The 20,471-nt window shown below is 43.6% G+C and overlaps 1 protein-coding gene across 1 annotated transcript; it reads left to right on the top strand.

Moving 5' to 3' along the window:
- The first annotated feature begins 4,886 nt into the window (after nucleotides 1-4,886).
- On the top strand, nucleotides 4,887-20,085 carry LOC142854123 (E3 ubiquitin-protein ligase TRIM31-like). Its single transcript, XM_075979222.1, has 8 exons — nucleotides 4,887-5,362; nucleotides 5,979-6,074; nucleotides 7,947-8,177; nucleotides 10,906-10,928; nucleotides 14,379-14,494; nucleotides 15,651-15,725; nucleotides 16,181-16,222; nucleotides 18,685-20,085. Exons 1-8 carry the CDS (start codon nucleotides 4,949-4,951, stop codon nucleotides 19,203-19,205), a joined length of 1,518 nt encoding a protein of 505 aa, XP_075835337.1. The 5' UTR covers nucleotides 4,887-4,948; the 3' UTR covers nucleotides 19,206-20,085.
- The last annotated feature ends 386 nt before the right edge of the window (nucleotides 20,086-20,471 follow it).

Below are 20,471 nucleotides of genomic sequence, written 5' to 3'. Positions count from 1 at the left end.
ATTGTGATATGAAAATATACCCTAAAAGTTGTATCAATATACAAAACATCCTAAACCAAGGTAGAAACATGCATATCTACAATCTGACAAAATAACTTTGTATATATGTACAAATAATGTAAACAAAAGTAACAAATATAATTTGAACTTGTATCAATAGACAAAAACTACACCAATGTAAATTATCCATAAATAATAGCTCCCAAGTATTCCCTCTATTAACTACTATTACTATCCCCCCTTTTTTGAACAAACATAGTTTTCACCCCAACCCTTCATCTAGTACAAGTGATAATCAACAAATCCTAAACATTATTCCCAACACTATGGACATAATTATTTGTAATAGGGGCCATCATCTTTTAGAATTGCTTCCCACTATCATGGGGGTGATGTTCTCTTAATGGGAACCTGCAAAAATTAAGTTGTGGTTTAATTCCAAAATTACTGTCTAGTATAGTTGCAAGCAATTTCTGAGCAGTCAATAGTTTTTTTTTTTTCAAAGTTCTCATTTGGAGTTCTGGCCAGAATAAGAGAAGGTGCACCATTAAAGCAGCTAGTATCCAAAATGGTCTTATAGTAGCACTGTCTACATAATGATGTTATCTCAACTGGGTAGAGTGGTTGCTGTGAGGTCCCATCTTCTTCCTGGAAACTTCAAAGATTACTGCAGGAAAAGGGTCTGTAGGAAAATCTATTGTTCATCAGGGAAAACTTAAACATCATTCATATAAACATATACACAAGGAAGAATATGATATAGACAGAATAGGCATGGAGAAAGTAAAATTTTTTCCTATAGTCTTCCTTCTGACCCATACCAGATGGCTCCTGATATGAGATAGAAACTCTGAATGTTCCTTTTAACAACAAGCTTGGATTTAGAGAAGTACAGAGCCATTGTCCAACTCTAAATCCATATATATATATATGTATGTATGTATATGTATATACACACATATATATGAGTGTATGTGCATGTGTGTATAAATGTTAGTATAAACAGTACCTGGATTCATAAACTAAATTATGTTTTCTAGATGCAACCACCCAGGCCCAGAATCAGGGCTCTGAACTGGCCCACCCTAGCATCTACCCCATCTATGATCTGCTGGCTAGATAAAGCTGCAGGATCTTCACAACACAGGGCAGCAGCAGGATATTCCAGAGGAGTCCCGGCATCAACAGTGCAGCAGAAACCAGAGGCCCGAACCAGACCAGTGACTCTTTGCATTGAACATTTGCAAGTAAAGATGTGGGCTAAAGGTTAAACTGTGGGACTCGCTGAGCCACACTACAGTTCCCACAACGAGATTTTCCCTTTTCTTTCTTTTACTTTCTTATTAAATTGTATTTCATTTTATTTTAGTGGGGGAGGTTACAAAGGGTGGATACATAAGGATACGTAAGGATGGGGAGAGGAATGGGATTGAGATGCATGGTGTAAAAACCAAGAAAATGCTAGGGTGGGCCAGTTCAGAGCCCTGATTCTGGGCCTGGGTGGTTGCAGGGTGGGCCAGCCTGCCCGTTCTCCCTGTCCCTTACCATAGGGGTGAACCTTCCAGCGTTGCTCTGGCTAGTTCACGATGCAGAAAGGGGAAACGGTGCTGCTGGTTCTCCTGCTTTCACACCCTCGGGGCCGGCTCAGCCATACCTCAGCCACCAGGGCCAGCTCTGTTGTGTTGCCCAGGCAAGGCCACTCTCGTGAGTGCTGCAGCTGGTGAGAGGTGGGGCCGGCTCTCCCACCTGGCACTGAGCAGGCTCAGGACCTGCTCTCTTGAGTATTACAGCTGGAGAAGGGGCAGGGCCAGCTTGCCCATGCCCCGAGAACAGGGTCAGCTCTATTGTGCTGCCCAGGTGAAGTGTAGGATCCACTCTCCCGAGTGCTGCTGCTCGTGAGGAACAAGACCAGTTCTCCCTAGTGTAGCCAGAGAGGGGTGAGGGTGATAATTCTGTGCATCCCAATCCACTCGGCCTTTGGTGGTAACAGGAGCCGTGGACATCAACGCAGACCACAGCTGCAGCAGACATGGGTCTTGGCAGCAGCCCAGACCCAGAAATCACCAAAGCCCAAAATGGCAAGCAAGCCACCTACCTAGGCCGCTCCTCGCTGCCTTTACCTTGTCAGATCCGCCTCTCTCCAGAGGACGTGACCATTCTGTCTCCTTCACCTCGTCAGATCCGCCTCTCTCCACAAGACCTGACCATTCTGTCTCCTTCACCTCGTCAGATCCGCCTCTCTCCACAGGACCTGACCATTCTGTCTCCTTCACCTTGTCAGATCCGCCTCTCTCCACAGGAGTGACCATTCTGTCCCTGCCACTCTCGTAGCCCACCCTGTATTTCTCACTGTAACAGTGCTGGGCAGGCCATGGTTTCTCCTTGCGTGTGTCTTCTCCTGCAGTCGTTATTTCTTAACAAAGCTTGCCTGAAAATTAAATTCTGGGAGCTAGAGAGATGGATCAGTGGTTTAGAGCATTTACTGCTCTTCCAGAGGAACCAGGTTAGATTTCCAGTACCCAATGTTCAGTTCACAACCATACGTAACTCCATCCCAGGAGATCTGATGCTCTCTTCTGTCTTTCAGGAGTATTACCTGTGGTTCACAGACTTGCAAGCAAAAGACCGATCTAGACCTATCTATACACTAAAAGAATTTTTATCTAAAGATAAAAATTTTAAATTAAAGATGTAATTTAATTTAAAAATAAATTTACCTCTAGATCTGACAGCTGAGTGTGAATTCAAGCTATAAATCCTTACACAGACATTTACTTTAATTCAACGTTAAATTGAAACACACAGAAAAGGGTGTTATTCTGACAGTGTATGGCTTTCAGAAGTTGCTATAATCAAGGTGACCGCTGTCTCACGAATGGATACTTTTGAGAATGAACGGAAATGCTGTTGATATTTATATCAGGACAGAAGTAAACCTAGGACTGTCTCCAGGAAATCAGAATGAATAGTTGTTGGGGCCATAACCACAAGATCAGCCACAGCCTTGTGCGACCTGGCAACGACCTCACACTCATGAACCTGTCAGCTGTGGTTGCCTGTACAAGATCAGATCAGCCAAGATTCCAGCTGGAGGGGAGAGGGTTCCTAACTCCCCACCTCACTCTGAGCAGCCATTGGCAGCTGATGGGTGCTGGGGAAGGACAGTCATTGTCTTTGGGGTTGTGGAACTGTAGTTGTCCCTGCTACAGAGGATGTCCCACATCATTTGCAGATGCTTGGTACTAACTGGACTCTGTGTTTTTTCCCCACCACCCAGACTGTGTGTTATAAAACATAAATAAAAGGCTGAAAAGACGGCTCAAGGGTGAAAAACACTTGTTGCTGAAGACCCAGGCTTGTCTCCCAGTACCTACATGGTGATTCACAACCATTTGTAATTGTAGTTCCAGGCTAACCTACCCCACTTCTGACATCCACAGGATCCAGACATGCATATGGTGCAATACATACTTGCGGGCAAAATACTCTTATAAATAAAAATAGATAACTATTAAAGATATAAGTAGCTGGGTGGTTATAGTGGTATATTATTTGTATTTTAATAAATAAATCTTGCCTGAAGACAAGAGGCAAAGCTAAAGCCACAAGTGGACAGGAAATGGTGACACATACCTTTAACCCCAGGATTTGGGAGACAGAGGCAGATGGATTTCTGAGTTCAAGGCCACCCTGGGCTACACAGGATAATGCAGAAACAATTCCAGGTGTAGGTGTCTCACACCTTTAATCCCAGTACTAGAGGGAATATAAAATGAGAAGAGAGAGAGACTTAGTCAGTTTAGTTTGTGGTCACTCAGCCTTGGTAGAGGTTAGACTTCTCTAGTGGCATGGTTGCTTTGCGTTTCTACTTTTTGGGTTAAACCCCAATTTCTGTCTCTGGGCATTTGTTATTTGTGCTATGGGTGGTAGTGGCTCATGCCTTTAATCCCAGCACTCAGGAGGCAGAGGCAGGTGAATTTGAGTTCAAGGCCAGCCTGGTCTACAGAACAAGTTCCAGGACAGCTAGGGTTCCTGCACCCACATCGTCTCTTCACTACTGCTCTAACTCCAGTTTCCATGGGAGAGACAATCTTCTCCTTTACCGCTGTAGGTACTAGGCATGCACACTGTGTATATATACATGCAGGCAAAACACTTATTCACATGAAATTAAGATAAATAAACCTAAGTCTTTTTATATAATTGAAAAATGAGCAATTTGGTTTTATTGAAAGAAGAGAGGAGAGGTGTGGGGGTATGGGGGTGGGAGAAAAGGGAGCCAGGGAAGTGGGGGGGGGAAGAAGGAAGCAGTGTGATCCTGGGGACAAAAGAGAAAGAGGAAGGGTTAAGAAGTGAAGTACTGAGCAACTAGTGGATACTTTCCTAGTCAAGATAAAGGAAACAGGTCAGGCAAGCTGGGGATCTAAGAAGTACAGAGACAGAGGAAGAAACTGTTAGGCCTAACAGAACAAAGGATGGCTCAGAGACAGGGAGAAAAAAACCAACAGAGGACAGGTGGGGGAAGTAAGAGACCTAGGGGGTTAGCACACCCCCTGTAATGCCACTTAGCCGCTCCACTCCCTCCTGTAGTAGAGTGAACTTTGGTGCTTGAATCTTCTGTTATCAGACAACTGCTTTGTAAAGATAATTAGTTCAAGGTCCAGAGAACATTGCTCTGTGTTATAGGAAGCAGGAACTCACAGTGTCTGTTTGTTCTTGAGAGACGGTGAGGTAGGACTGACTGTTTTCTTATCTTTACAATATTCCCCATAAGTTTTCCTCTTCTCTGTTGTTCATTTACTCTACCCCCTCTTCATTTGTCCTTCTCTAGTCTTCCAGTTGAGAGGCTCTTTAGTCTCTGCTTCCTGCTTCATTTTCTCTTCCCAGTACTGGTGCCTGCCTCGGACTTCTGGGCTTTCACATATCGAGTTAGCCTTGCTGCTCCATCATGGCAAGCCTAAAGTGGGTCAGCAGACTACTGGAGGATGTGACCTGCCCCATATGCATGAAAATTCTACGGGATCCTGTCATCACTGATTGTGGGCACAACTTCTGTCTGCAATGCATCAATCAGAAAACTACAGCTACAGAAAACCTCCAATGTCCGCTCTGCAAACTCCCTGTGGATAAGAACATGTTGAGGCCCAATAAGCAGTTGGCTAGTCTTGCAGAGAAAATCCAGGCTATGGATCCTGCTGAGGTCCAATCAGAAGAAGAAGAGCCAAGATGTCCGGAGCACAAGGAAAAGTTTCATTACTTCTGTGAGGAGGATGGAGAGTTCCTCTGCTTGGTGTGTCTTGACTCCAAGGACCACAAAACCCATGAACTTACCATGATAGATAATGCTGCCCAGAACTACAAGGTAGGCACCCGCCTCTTTCTGTCCCCAGCTCAGCAGAGTAGAACTCTCTGGGGACCTGGGAACTGCTGCCTTTTCCATCTGGTTGGCACAGACTGCTGCACTCTTTTTGTTTTTAAATCTATTTATTTATTATGTATACAGTATTCTCAGTATTCTGTCTGCATGTATGCGTGCAGGCCAGAAGAGAGCACCGAATCTCATTACAAATGGTTGCTGGGAATTGAACTCAGGACCGTTGGAGGAGCAGGCAGTGCTCTTGACCACTGAGCCATCTCTCCAGCTCCAACTGCTGCACTCTTAACACTTGAATTGGCAATTTGCAGCTGGGCCCAGTGAGCTCAAAGAGCCAGGTTCTGGGAAATACCAACCTGTAATCAAGGGAAGAAGAATAATTAGAATAGTATTTTGGGGGCAGATGGGATAATTCAGAGACTAAAAGCAGTTGCCACCAGGTCTGAGGACTTGATTTTGACCCTCAGGATCACATAATACAAGGAAAAAATTGGTTTGATCCCTGAGAAAGAAAGGGGGGCTGCTAATAGTGACATCAGTACCCTGGGATATCTTCCCTGCCTCCCTAGAGGCAGAACCTGACTGAAGCATCCTCTCCTCACAGGTGCAGATTGAGACACAGCTCCAGGATTTGGGGCAAAAGGACAAGGAAATCATTAAAGAGAAAAAGGAAGGTGAAGGAGCAATCCAGGTGTTCAGGGTAAGAAATATTCACTCCAAATACGTCTGAGGAAGTTAAGCATCTCTGTTGTAGAAATCTCTCACCACTCCTTATACACCAGGCTGGAACAAAGTCCTGCTGACAAGATGGCGAGGGCAGAGCAGAGGGTGTGGTGTCTGAGCCTTGCTCCTGAGCTGTACTGACCTACCTGCCTGGGTGCTGCTCCAGTGAACCAGGAGGGTTTCTGCTCCTCCACCCACAGCAGATTTGTAAGGACCACGCACACACACACACACAGACACACACACACACAAGCTCATACACACACACTCACACACACACACTTGCTCACACACACAGACACACAAATACACACACAGGCACACACACACTGGCTCACACACACAGACACACAAATACACACACAGGCACGCACACACACACACATTGGCTCACACAAGCCCCTTTTTACTAGAGACTGATCACACAGTAAGAAAAGACAAGAGACTATGACACCACCAAATGTCGCCACCTGATTTTGATATTGTTTACTTTTGTAAAAGGTTTCTGCATTACTTTTATCTATGTGTATGTGTCTGTTTGAGTGAAAGTCATGTGTGTGTATATCCTAGCAGAAACCAGAAGAACTGGAAGTACAGATATTGGGAGCTGCTCTTCATAGGTCTGGGAACTGAATTCAGGTCCTCTGGAAGAGCAGTAAGCATTCTTAACCCCTGCATCATCTCTCCAGCTCCATCCATGGGAAATTCAGTATGAAGGCAGTTAAACTGAGGAGAGTTCTCTCTCTCTCTCTCTCTCTCTCTCTCTCTCTCTCTCTCTCTCTCTCTCTCTCCTTTCTCTCTTTCCATCTCTCTCTCTTTCATTTATTTATGTTCTTCCCCAATGACTTTTAAGAATGTTTTATTTACTTATTTTTAGGTTTAATTTTATGTGAATGAATGCTTTGCCTCCATGTATGTATGTATACCAGGTGCATGTCTGGTACCCATGGAGATCAGAAGAGGGCACTGGATCCCTGGAACTGGAGTTAGGATGGTTGTGAGCTACCATGTGTGTTCTGGGATTTGAATCTGAGTCCTTTGCAAGAACAACAAAGTTTTTTACTGAGCCATATCTCCAGATCCTAGACACAGTATCATATGTAGCACAAGCTAGAAATTGTTATACAGGAAAAGGATAGCCTTCATCATCTGACCCTTTTGTCTTTCCCCCAGTACCGGAATTACACGGCTATAACAGCATTCCCAGACTATGCAGTGCTGAGAATGGAATCCAGGACCACACACATGCTATACAAGCACCCTGTCAACTGAACTACAACCTTATCCCAAGTTTTTTATGGCAGTGTCGTTTGTTTGTTGAGTGGCTCAAGTAGTCCAGGCTGGCCTTGAATGGAGGCTTGCCTTGGCTTCCTAAATCTCCTTTCTACACTTCCCAAGTGCTAAGATTTCTTAGTTGTGCATCTGGCTGATGTCCTTGAAGGTAAAAAAAAAAGTATTCAGCCTAAATCATTGAACACAAGAAGTGCTTTGATCTCCTTGTCCCTCCCCCTTTCCCTCAGGTAAGCTCCAGCAAGCTGTTCTATACTGGTCTCAGAATAATCTTTACATACTCCTAAAGAATGAATGGTGTCAGATGGTGCATGCCCTTGATTCCAGCCAGCACTTAGGAGGCAGAGACATGTGGAGCTCTATGAATACAAGACTAACCTTTTGCTCTAAATGAATTCCTGACTATCCAGAACTATATAGGGAGATTTTGGCTGCAATTAGTTAATTGATTAATTGGTTGATGGTTGATTGATTTAACAAGTGAATGATGAACTTAAAGGAAGCTTGGATGTTCTCTCTCATTCCTCCCTCATGTCTGCATCCCTTCCCTTATCCCCAGGCCCAGGTACATCTAGAGAGACTAAAGATCCTTGAGGAATTTACACATGTGCACCAGAGACTGGAAGAGGAAGAGAGATTCCACCTGTCCAGGCTGAGCTGGCTGGAGCAGCAGGGAGTCAAGCAGATAGAAGAGTATGTTGCTGACACAGACGGACAGCTGACCACCCTCAGAGACCTCACAAGGTCCCTGAAAAATAGGCTACAAGCGCCACCCATGGAGCTACTGGAGGTCAGTCCATTGGCAACAGACTCTCTCTCTCTCTCTCTCTCTCTCTCTCTCTCTCTCTCTCTCTCTCTGAAAGATACTTAAAAATCTGTATTATACCATGGCCCAACAGCTCCTAGTATCTGACTCCTCCATGTCCTTTGTCCCCTGAAATTAAATTTTGAGAAACTCCTACCACTCCCTGAAAGGACATAAAAGTCAGATACTCTTCTTTCTCTGGGGATTTGCCTGAGGATCCTGTTAGGTTTTAAAGCAATGCCTGTTGCTCCCCAAAAGGGTCCAGTTGTATTGTCTGTGACATAATGTACCGATCCTCTCTAATGCTGTTCCACCCCAAGGCCCAGTGCTCACCAGGCCCTTTCTCCTAATAACCCTCATGTATGAGGTGTGGTTTCTTTATTACTTTTTATTGCCTTCCTGAACTAATCCACCAACGGCTGCCCTGCCTCACCTAACCCAGCTGTTCTCAACCTGTGGGTCTTGATCCCTCTGGGGGATCCACCAACCCTTTCACAGGGGCCACCGAAGACCACTGGAAAATATCAGATACTTAAATTCCAGTTCATGATAGTAGCAAATTACAATTATGATGTAGTAACGGGAATAATTTTATGGTTGGATGTCACCACAACATGAGGAGCTGTATTAAAGGTCTGCCTCATTAGGAAGGTTGAGAACCACTGACTTAACCAAAGCTCCTCTCATAACTCAGGACACTGAGGCAGGAGGATTGTTGCTAGTCCAAGGCTAACATGAACAAAGATCAAGACACTATCTCAAACATCTGGGCATGGTTTCTCACCTCTTTAATTCTAGCACCCCAGAGTAAGGAGTCTTCCCCAGAACACTAGAGTTCAAGGCCAGCCTGGGCACACACACATACACGCACACACACACACACACACACACACACACACACACACACACACACACATGAAAGGAAAGAAGGGAGGAAAAGAAAAAGAAAGAGAGCCACAAAAAAAAAAAAACCAAACAAACTAGGGCTTTTTGATCTTGTTCTTTGAGGCAGGATCTCAGGCAGCCCAAGCAGCCTGGCAGTTTTAGGACAAAGGTCATGTGATCAAGGGTAACACTGAAATACTACTCTTTCAATCTCCTTTCATGTGCCCCTACATCTAGCTTGCAGTTTAGAATTGTAATGTAGGACACATATGTTACTTAAAAGCATCTCTCAGACTCATGCAAGGGCGCTTGTCACCGATCCCAAGTCCCACATGGTGGAAGAACAGGGCCAATTCTCACACATTTTCCTCTGACCTCCTTCTGTAACTGCAGATCCAGATCTGATCACTCTGGCCTCGTAGGGTACCTGCATTCTCATTTACATGCCCACACACAGACACACATATATACACAAATTAAAAATAATGAAAATAGGGCTGGAGAGATGGCTCATTGGTTAAGAGCACTGTCTGCTCTTTCACAGGTCCTGAGTTCAATTCCCAGCAACCATATGGCAGCTCACAACCATCTATAATGGGATCTGATGCCCACCTCTGGCATGTGGGCATATCCATAGCACTCATACATAAAAAATATTTATAAATAAAAACTTAAAATAATAAAATCTTTTTCACATTATTCTCAATAATTAATAAATCTTAAACACAAAACCCAATAAAAAGAGCTATATTTCAAGATATATTTCTAGTAACTATATTAAAAAGAAAAAAAGAATCAGGCATAGTGGTATACCTTTAATCCCAGCACTTGGGTGGGAGAGGTGAGTTCAAAGTCTACCCGGCTCACAATTTGAATTCCAGGCCAATCAGGAAAAGAAAATCAGATAAAAGTAATTTTAGTAAAACACTTTAACAATTTATTTAATCCAATATTCCAAATGTAGTTATTTCAACCTCTTTAGACATATTTGTGAGCTATTCCATATTTGTAAGAGTTGTTATTTTTTTAAGTTCTGAGTCCTTAAACTCTTGTTTATTTTGCACATCTCAGTTTAGATGCTAAATCATCAATTGCTTAGGTAAAATGTAGTTAATCCTACTAAATCAATAAAGTTGTATTTATAATGCTTCAATTTTTAAATTTACATTTAAAATAGTAAAAATTAGTTGGTGGGGAGGACTGAGGTGTTAGTGCATTCCTGTCCTCTCAGCGCTCACAGTCCGACACAGAAGATTCGGTAGTTCAGGACTGTTCTTGGCTACACAGAGAATTGGAGCCAGCCTTGGATACATTAAACTGTCTCAGATAAAAACAAACAAACAAACAAACAAACAAACAAACAAACAAACAAACCAAGAGGGAGGAATAATAGGACACCCACGTGCCAGGACTAACACACCTGGTTTCTGTTTTGTTTTTGTTTTTTCTTTAAAGAACCATGGATAGCCACTCCACCTTTGTCCTAACACTGCCACGTTGAGCTCCCTGGTTCTGTATCAGAGACAACATCCGTCTCCCAAATGTCACTCTTTCTTCTCTCCTCAATCTGTGTCTCTTGAGGTTTAAACACTATCCCAACTATATCAGGAGTTTTAGGGGTAGCAGTTCAGAATGGAATGGGGGAAGAGAAAAGAGCAGGAAAAGACAGACAGAGAGACAGACAGAGATAGCAGAGACAGAAAGACAGAGAGAGGAAAGAGAGGGTGGAAAACTGGGGTGTTCTCACTCTGCCTCCAGCTGAGTCTGAACCCCTTCTTAGTATCTGTGACTAGGTAAGGTCTGACATTGTTCTCTGTTTCTCTTCCAGGGCATCAAAGACACCTTGGGCAGGTATGATGGGCATCCCAAGTGCACTGTGCTTTCTGGTTCACTCACACATACAACATTCAACATATATCCGAAAATGTTCACATTCTCCAATAACTCGGCTATAAATCCTCTAGGCTGCACGTGGGGAAGACCAAGCTGGCCACAGTAGCATGTGGTCTGCTGGGCACAGCTCTTTTTACCAATACCCAGCTTTAGAGCAGCCTTTTAATCCCCAGCTGCACTCCTCTCCCATATTCCTCTTGGTCAAGGGGGTGAACCCTGGTTTTCCCACTCAACCTCCCTACTCCCCATCCCTTCTCTCTTCTCTATCCATCTCCCATCTTCATTTCCATATTTTCATGGGTTTGATCTGTAGTAGGAAGCTGCTTGTTTGTTTTCCCACCCGCCTAGACTTCAGAAATAATCACACAGAAACTATATTATTTAAATTACTGCTTGGCCAATCACTGTATTACTATCTAGCTCTTACATCTAGTATTAACCCATTTCCAGTATTTTATATTTTGCCATGATACTTGTGGCCTACCGGCAAGTGTTTAGCATGTCTGTCTCTGGCATCAGCTCCATGGTTTCTTTTTGACTTTGTCCCCTTACTCCCAGCTTTCAGGTTAGTTTTTTCTGCCTAGCTCTGCCCTGCTTTATCAAAGGCCAAGGCAATTTCATTCTTCACCAATGGTATTCACAGCATACAGATGGGGATCTCACATCCCCTCCCGTTTTCTGTTTAAATAAAAAGGAAGGTTTTAACTTTAACATAGTTAAATTACATATAACAAAACAGGCATCAAGCAAGAATTATAGTTACAATATTTATAGTTACTTTGTCTTTTATCATAACTAAAGAAAACTATATCTATAACTATCTATTCTTCAACTCCATCAAAGACTCTAGGATATAATATTACCTAAGTAAGCAGGAAGTGCATTGTAAGCAACTCCCAAAACTCTAGAATTGACCGATACATCTCGCTGTCTGGACAGTCACCCAGAGTTCTTCTGTACCCATGGGGCATCCATCTTCTGCCTACAGATCCATATTACCCAGCAGACTCTTTCATGAAGCAGGAACCCCAAAGGATAGTCTCACTTTTATGCAAGTTCAGCAGTAATTTCTCTGTGGACCCTGCATGTCTAGTTCATACAGCATAGCATCAAACAGTCCAGGAAAGAGCAGTTTTTGCCCAAATGGTTAACCAATGCCATAAGGAACGTCTTTAGTGCCCATCTTCCTCTTGACGTAATTGGTGTTTCCAAGAGCAGACGTGTCTCATTGTCATGAAAAATCTAGATTTTAAAACACTTTAAATGCCATATTCTGATGGTCTCTGAAAGATTTGAAGAATAACTATCTAACTGAAATATCTCTCTATATATTTAACATGACTACAAGCTTGAATATTATAGATGATTATATATTAACCTATGTTTCTTTATTTTTAAATGAGCCATACGAACACAATACCTTAATAAAGAACAGAAATATATATATAACAAAATTGACCTTAAATTTATATCAATAAACCAAGATCCGTACCAATGCAAATCTCTACATCATAGCCCCTTTTAAATATAAAGAAACATTTATAAATAATATTTGGGAATTTTGGCATAGCTCTTTCCAAACTACTTCCTGCATTTTGTTGGGCAAAGTATTTGTTGAGATTTTTATGGAAACCTTTCAGGTGGTCCATCAAACCACGTTCGTCTGGAAACAATCTACAGGTTCTCATCCTCTATGGAAACAAAAGAAGAACCTCTTTTCCAAAACAACAAGTCCTTATACCCAAATTCTGAAGTCAACATACCTTTATGTTGGGTTTACTTAGCAATCCATATAATGAAATGTACCTCTGTACTTAGCTCCTTCACAGTCAAAAAATTCAAGAAAAAAACCCACAATAATATACATAATCCAGACTCTATGTGTAGATTCCATCTTTATGTGGCTTATTTTCTTACTCTAGTACTTTTTAATATTTATTTTATTATCTTTACTTCTTTAATCTGTGACAGTCTGTACTCTTTCTCTTTAAAGACTTTATTTTATTGCTTTTTTATAAACCATTTAGTTCCTTTTATAGCTCTCTATGCTGTTTTTCTTCTCTCGCCACACTGACATACATTTTTAAAACACACTGTGTCTCATTTAGAGGTCTTTTATGTCTGAATCTGTCCTTATTGTGTATCTGTAATTCTTTTCTGAACAAGATGACTTCTTAATGCTAAGCCCTTCTTAAAAACTTTAGCAGCAGCATTGTTAGGACACACAGGACCTTGCCTGCTTGCTCTGCCCAGTCGAACATGGTGGAAGTCCTTCAGTGCCTCTGAGCCTGCTGGGTGGAGCCACACTCACCACCTCAACTCTGATAACCAGTTGGCCCATGCTGCCACCAAGTAACTTGCAGCTCACTGCCCACAAACCCCATTTAAATGCTTGGCCTCCTGAAAGAGCCAGAGTTCATGCTGGCAGCATGGCCCATACTGCATGGCTTTTTTTTTTTATGGTACCACTAAATCTGCAAGACCTTTCTTGAAGGAGCTGCAGCATGCCATTAGCAAAATGTTGGCTACCAAGAAGCCATGCTTAACTCTGTTCTTTTGTGTCTAAAATGACTTTATAAGCTTTCTCAGGTTTTACTTGGATTAAACTGGCACTTGCTGGAGTGCTATCTGTTGTATGGAGGCAGCTTGTTTGTTCCCGACTGCTCAGACTTCCAAAATAATCACACAGAAGAGCAGTCTTTCTTTCCCAGCCTCGCTCCCCTCCCATATCCCTCTTAGTCAAGAGAGTGAACCCTGGGTTTCCTACTCTACCTCCCTACTCCCTGTCCCTTCTCTCTTCTCTGATCCATCTCCCATCTTCTTTTCCATATTTTCTTGTGTCTGATCTCATAGCCCTGCATTCCTGTCCTGGCTCCACTGATGTGGGACAATGGTCTTATAGCCTGCAATGTTTGTCAGTTGTACTAGTTTAATAAAATGCTAATTAGCCAGTAGCCAGACAGGAAATATAGGCAGGGTGACCAGGCAGGAAGTAGAGGCGGGGAAACCAGAACAGGAGAATTCTGGGAAGAGGAAAGGTGCACTCTGTAGTCGTCACTCAGACATAGAGGAAGCAAGATGAGAATACCTCGATGAAAAAAGGTACCAAGCCATGTGGCTAATACAGACAAGAATTATTGGTTAATGTAATTTATAAGAGTTAATAAGAAGCCTGAGCGAATAGGCCAACCCGTTAAAGATTTAATGCAGACCTTTGTGTGTTTCTTTGGGACTGAAAGGCTACAGAACCAGGAGGGACAGAAACTTCTGTCAACACACCCTGACAAACAGCTCCCTGGCTCTAGACTGTATTTATCACTCTTCCTCCATCCCAGGAACCAGCTCCCAGATCCTTTCTGCCCACACTCTATCCCCAAACTTACAACTCAGATCAACATATCTTCACAGGAGTAGAGAATTTGAGTTTTCCAACCCAATACCAGTTCCTATGAACCTGGAGGAAAAAATCAGTGAAGCAAAAGCAAGACATGAGTCCATCATAGAAAGCCTTAAGAAATTAACAGGTAAGATGTGACTAACACTCCCTGTGCTTACCTGCCTAAGGATTCTTTCCATCACCCCAGATACCATCTGATGTCTCTGGTATAGCCCCAAAGCCTTTCTGAACCCAGGTGAATGAGTCAAAGAACCATTATGCAGAAATTCCTCATGCTGCCTTGTATCAGGTTTAGTGCTGAGGATGGAACTTCGGGCTTGCTTGACAAGCACTCTGCAATCTGAGCTACATCCTCAGAGTCAAAACACCTCTGAGCTCAAAAAATTTCCATGTTTACTAGATGGTGAAAATGGGACTAGAAGTATGTTTCCAATTTGGTTGTGGCTTATCAAATGTACCCCTGGGCACCAAAACACAGCATTCACACATAGTGGAAGTAAAGAATACACATTGACTTTGAAAGGCTTAATATTGAAATAGAGCATAAAATATAGCAATGAAAACAAAATCAAACAGAAATATTGTCCAGGGTAGTCTCTTCTGGAAGACCTCAGTGATCTTCTGAGTAGCTGGGTCTCCAGAACCCAGCACTGAGCCCAGGTAGCACTCAACCTTTATTGGACATGCTGAAATGGCAGTATATTTTAATATTCTGAGCTAAACAAAACATATTATTTAATTCATTGTATTCATTTCTTTTTTAAATGTTTTGTGTGCATGTATTGTGTCTATGCCTGGTGTCTATGGAGGTCAGAAGAGGGTGCCAGATGCCCTGGGACTGGAGCTTCAATGGATGCTGAGAACTGAACTGGGTCCCTGGTGCTTTTAGCCACTGAGGCCTCTTTCCCTTTTCCTTTGCTTTTGAGACACTGGAACTCACTATGTCCTGTGGAGTAAAAGTTGTCATCCTCCTGTGTCAGCTTCCTGAGTGTCAGCATGCCCTGGTCTTTTAGAGTTTCAAAATAGCATCTAGAAAATTCCAAATTCAGTGGCTTATGCTTGTGGCTCCAATACTTCTGTTCTGGACTGGGCTGTACTGGAGAGCCAGTTCTGGGAGACCCTAGGGCAGCTCTCCCTGTTTGCTGTCTTCTTGGTCCACTGAGACTATGAGAGAAATCCCAGTACCACATCTTCCTACATCAGTAATCAGTGCCTTAATGTGTGGTCCCCGTTGCTTGCTTAACCTCTGTGGATTCTCCATCTCCCTCACTCTCTCCTCACAGACAACCTGACCACTGAAGGAAAGGAAGACAAAAGCACATTCCTGAACAGCCTGGATAAGAAGGACATGGAGAACTGTAAGTGTGTGCATACACTGCTGTTTGGGGAAAGTGAAGAATACAAAATCTCTCTTCAATGGGAGATTAAGGGTGGAAGGTCCAGTGTGTGTGTGAACACCAATGGAGAAAAAGTTTATAGAATTGTTTTATTATTTTACATTTAGATAATCATAGTGACATCCCCACTAATTAAAAAACTTTAAAAAATGAATGGCAATTTATACATTTATTTCTTCATTTCACAAGGCTCAGTTGGAGGCAGTTCAGTCTGTAGCTGGAGCTGACCTAACAGGTCTAGTTAGCCCAGCAATGCCAAGGAGTTGAGATCCACTGGGACAATGCCTGTAATGATGTCATCTGATTGGTCCAGCTTTGAGGGTAGTTATGATAAAAGCCAAGATCACCCTCAATATGACTTTTAATTTATAACCACTTGTTATTAACATAAATTTGTTTTCTTTCTCAAATCTTAGGGCTTCTGTTACAGAAGAATAACTCAGATTTGCCCACCTCAGGTAGGATTCCTGCTTGACACACGGGTCTTCCTCTAGAGAAGCAAGGGACCTCTAGGTGTACAGGTCAAAGTGTTCTGTTCATTCACAGCTCTGATACAGCAGAACCCTAGCCCCCAACAGGGTACCCCTCGTGTGCAGGTGTACCCTGCTGCTTGGTCTATGCCCCTCCTACTGCCTCTGCAGCTCAGCAGGACCTAATGCTCAGCCCTATTCCATCCCCTTCCACTTTGAGGCCTCCTTTCTGAGGCAGCACCCTCTTGAGCTCTGCTCTGGAGCAAACTGGGCCCCTTTCCCTCTGTTCCTGGAGGAGGAGCTGGCTGTGAGCTGGGCTCTGTGCACACTGACAGCCTCAGAGTTGTGGGCTGTGCACCCCTGGATGTTGCTCCTTCCTTCACACTCCCCCACCTTCTTTGGGTTTTGTTTTTAAAATTTTTCTTTCCTTGGTTATTGTTGTGTGTGCATACTTATGCACAATAAGACGAGAGGACTAGTTTGTGAAGACCATTCTCTTCTTATGTGAGCTTTTTATGTGAGTTTTGGGCTTAGGTAGCAAGCATCTGTATCTGTACCTGCCAAGCCATCTTACCTATTTTTTATTAGTTCTTTTTTCTCTTTCTCTGGCTGGTGTATGTGAGTGTGAACACACACGTGTGTGTGTGTGCATGTGTGTGTGGTGTGTATGTGTGCACATGTGTGTGGTGTGTGTATGTGTGTGTGGTGTGTATGTATGTGTAGTGTGTGTCGGTGTGTGTTTGTGTGTGTGAGTGTGTACTCATGGAGGCTAGACTTACGCATCTTCTTTCACACTCTTCCTTAGTTTCATGGACAAGATCTCTCACTGAACTTTAAGATCACTAGATAGCTTGGGCTGTCTTGCTACTGAGGCCCATGCAGCCATCCTTGCTACTCAGCACCGGGGTAACAAGTGTGCCAGGGCCTCACCCAGATTTTATCCTTAGATGCTGGGGATCACGACTCATGTCCTCATGCCTGCACAGCCAAGGCACCTCCCTCAGTCCTTTGTTTTTTTGTTTGCTTTTGAGACAGAATCACATATAGCCCAGACTACCTTTGAACTCATGGTAGTTCTCCTGTCTCAGCTTCCCAAGTGCTGGAATTAGAGGTGTATGCACCACGATGCCTGGCAATGAGCACCTCCAATAAAACAGAAGACAAGTCCCCGTGGTGGTCATTCTCACCAGTGCTGCTCTTCTCCAATTGCTTTGACTCTGATGCCCCCGGTAGACCTTAGAAGTTCCTACCACTGTCTTCATTTATGGTCATCATCCCTATCCCCCTGCATCCAGTAATATAACTTAGCCAGGTCTGGGGATCAGAAAGGGGTAAGATCTGCTTGGGTCATGCCCCTAGCCTACCCCAGTGACCCTGACCAGTTGTTCTAATGCACACTTCCACATCCGCCATCTCCCCAACCCCACACACAGGAGAGGAGAACTAGCATTGCAGCAAAGGCTGAGGTGCAACACCAAATGAGGGGCTAAAATGTTCCCACTTTCTAAACCTTAGCAGAGCCAGGACCACTGGTGCTCTAGCCTTTGAATAGGACAAAGACTCTGTAGCTTTGATAAACTGCCATTCAGTGTCTAAGCCATAATACGAGGGTGGGACACATCAAGGGTTTCTGAATATCCACTTCTTCAGTCCTCCTGTGTTTGAGGGATTCCATTCTATCATGTGCACTCACGCATGCACACACGTGCCTTTGTGTGGGAGTTAAAGGATGAGTGGGGAAGTCAGTCTCCCACCATGTGGGTTTCTGGATTGAAATCAGGTGTCGGGCTTGGGACTCATGCCTTATCAGCTGAGTCACCTCCTGGCCCCAGGAACTCAGTTTCAGAATGTCAGACTAGTGGTGACCCCAACTTTAGAAAATCAGGCTGAACTTTGACCTCTCATAGTAGCCTCAATTGTTTGCCATATGAACCAGGAAGTATGGAAATGGGAAGACATATCTACCTTGTTAGAAGATCTAAATTGTACAGGGTGTTATGACCTTGGTTCAAGACTTTTTTTCTGAAATGATTCTACTACCACGTGGACTAGAGGACCTTCCCTCTGCACCCACAGAACAGAAGCTCATAAAATCAGGGGCTAAATTTGAGGCCTGGGGATGGAGAGTGGGGAGAGGTCCTAGAGAGGGGTGCACGGAGCATGGGCATGGTATCCCACACCTATAATTCCAGCACTAGGTAGGTGCAGCTTGTAATGATGAGAAGTACAAGATTGTCCTTAGCTAGACAAAAATTTTCAGCCCTACTTGGATTATATGTGACCCTCTCCTCAGAAAACCAAAAGAAACAGGTAGGAGTCTTTTCTGAGGACAGGAACTGGAATTTGAAGGAGAACTTCTCCTTCTAGCTACATCATGAGAAGCTCAAAAGCAGGATGCTGGAGGACTTGCCCTGAAACTATCCCTCTTTACTCTTTTTCTCTTCCCACAGTATCTACGACCCTGGACTTGGCCTCAGCTGACCCAAACCTCACCTTTTCTCAGGATCTAAAGAAAGCAAGCTTGTACGTCATCGACGGCACATTGAATAGGCAGGCAAAACCTCCACAATTCGAAAAATTCCATTGTGTGAGGGGCTCCCCAGGCCTCTCCTCAGGCCATGGGGTATGGGAGGTGGAAATTCAGGGACCCTCAAATCAGGATGCCATAGTGGGCGTGGTCACTGAGTTGTCTCAGGGGTTCCAGATTCCGAACTCTGAGCCAAGCTGCTTGTGGGCACTGCAGATCTCGTCCTCTGGATGTCAGCCAATCACCAACTGCAGTATTCGGGAGAATCTCCCATTCTCTTATAGGAAAGTGGGCATCTATGTAGATTATGAGCGTGGAGATATAGTCTTTTATGATGCCATCACTAAAAAACACATCTACACCTTCCAAACTTCCTTTGACAGACAAGTCTTCCCTTATTTTGGGCTCAAAACTGCCTGCAGCTCTATCATCGTAAGCCCCTAGGACTGTACCACTGTTGGTCCCTCAGTCTCTTCCCCACCCATCCCTCATGATTGAATGAGACGCAAGTGGAAGGATGAAGCTTGGTCCTACTCGGGCACACTACACACCCTACATAACCCATATATACTACACAAACTACACACACTATACACCCTTCACACACACTACACACTGCTCATACCATACAAACCCCACATACCCTACACACCCCACACACCCTACATACCCTAGACACCCTCTACGCACTACACATCCCACATACTACACACCCTACTTGCTACACACATTTCATACTCCCCCACACTACACACACTATACACCCCACACACTTTAATACCCTACACATACTTCTTTCAGTGAATAAAGAAGACAGTAGAATTTCCAAATACTAACCACAAGGCTTTTCATTGCTGAACTTCATAAAAGGACATGATTAGAAATGGCCAAACTTCAGCAACAGCCCATTGGGAAATATCTGGCCACTCCCTGCTTGAGATGCAAGTCCAAGACGCCGTCCAGCACCCTGCCTGCCCCTTTCTCTACTTCACTACCTGCAGTTCCTATGACTCTGAACTTGAGCACCTGGCTCTTGCCCTTTCCTGAAGTCTGAGAACCAGAGGTTACAGGCAGAATCAGCCAGGCCTGTGCCAGTTTGTAGACAGGACAGTCTTCAATCAGGGCTGTAACCTTTTGCCAATTCAAAGCAACTTTGTCACTCTCAACAACTCTGCCTTCAAATTAAAAACAAAATTGTAAACCAACCTTCATGTTGACTTAAATTTCTAATTTTGTGTGAGGCCACATCCATAGCAGTCTTTAGGTTCCATTGACCCTCCAGACTCAGGCAGGTTACTACTGGAATAGATTGATAGTCGGGGGCGGGGGTGGAACCACACAAAAATCATTCTACATTTCACAATTAAAATTTTAATTTATTTTACATTTCTGTAGTGTGTGTGTGTACACCCACATGTCGTAACCTCCCTGGAAGGTCAAAATATGACTTTTGAGTGTCAATTCCCATTTTTTATATATGGGATTTTGGATAAATCTTAGCTCATAGACTTGGTGCAAGTGTCTTCTGGATGAGTCATCTCACGGTCTCCATTTCCCATTCTAGAAAAAAGACTGTACATAGACATGTCTGCTGGTTTATTCTCCCTAGGGTTCATGTAGCCCACCCTGGCCTTGAACACTTTATTTTGTGAGAACTGAGCAGGACAGAATATTCAGTCAACAAATCGTGCCCACATGGACAACTGCATC

Source organism: Microtus pennsylvanicus, chromosome 7 (assembly GCF_037038515.1).
Source record: "Microtus pennsylvanicus isolate mMicPen1 chromosome 7, mMicPen1.hap1, whole genome shotgun sequence".
NCBI lineage: Eukaryota > Metazoa > Chordata > Mammalia > Rodentia > Cricetidae > Microtus > Microtus pennsylvanicus.
This window is presented reverse-complemented; position numbering and strand designations above follow the sequence as displayed.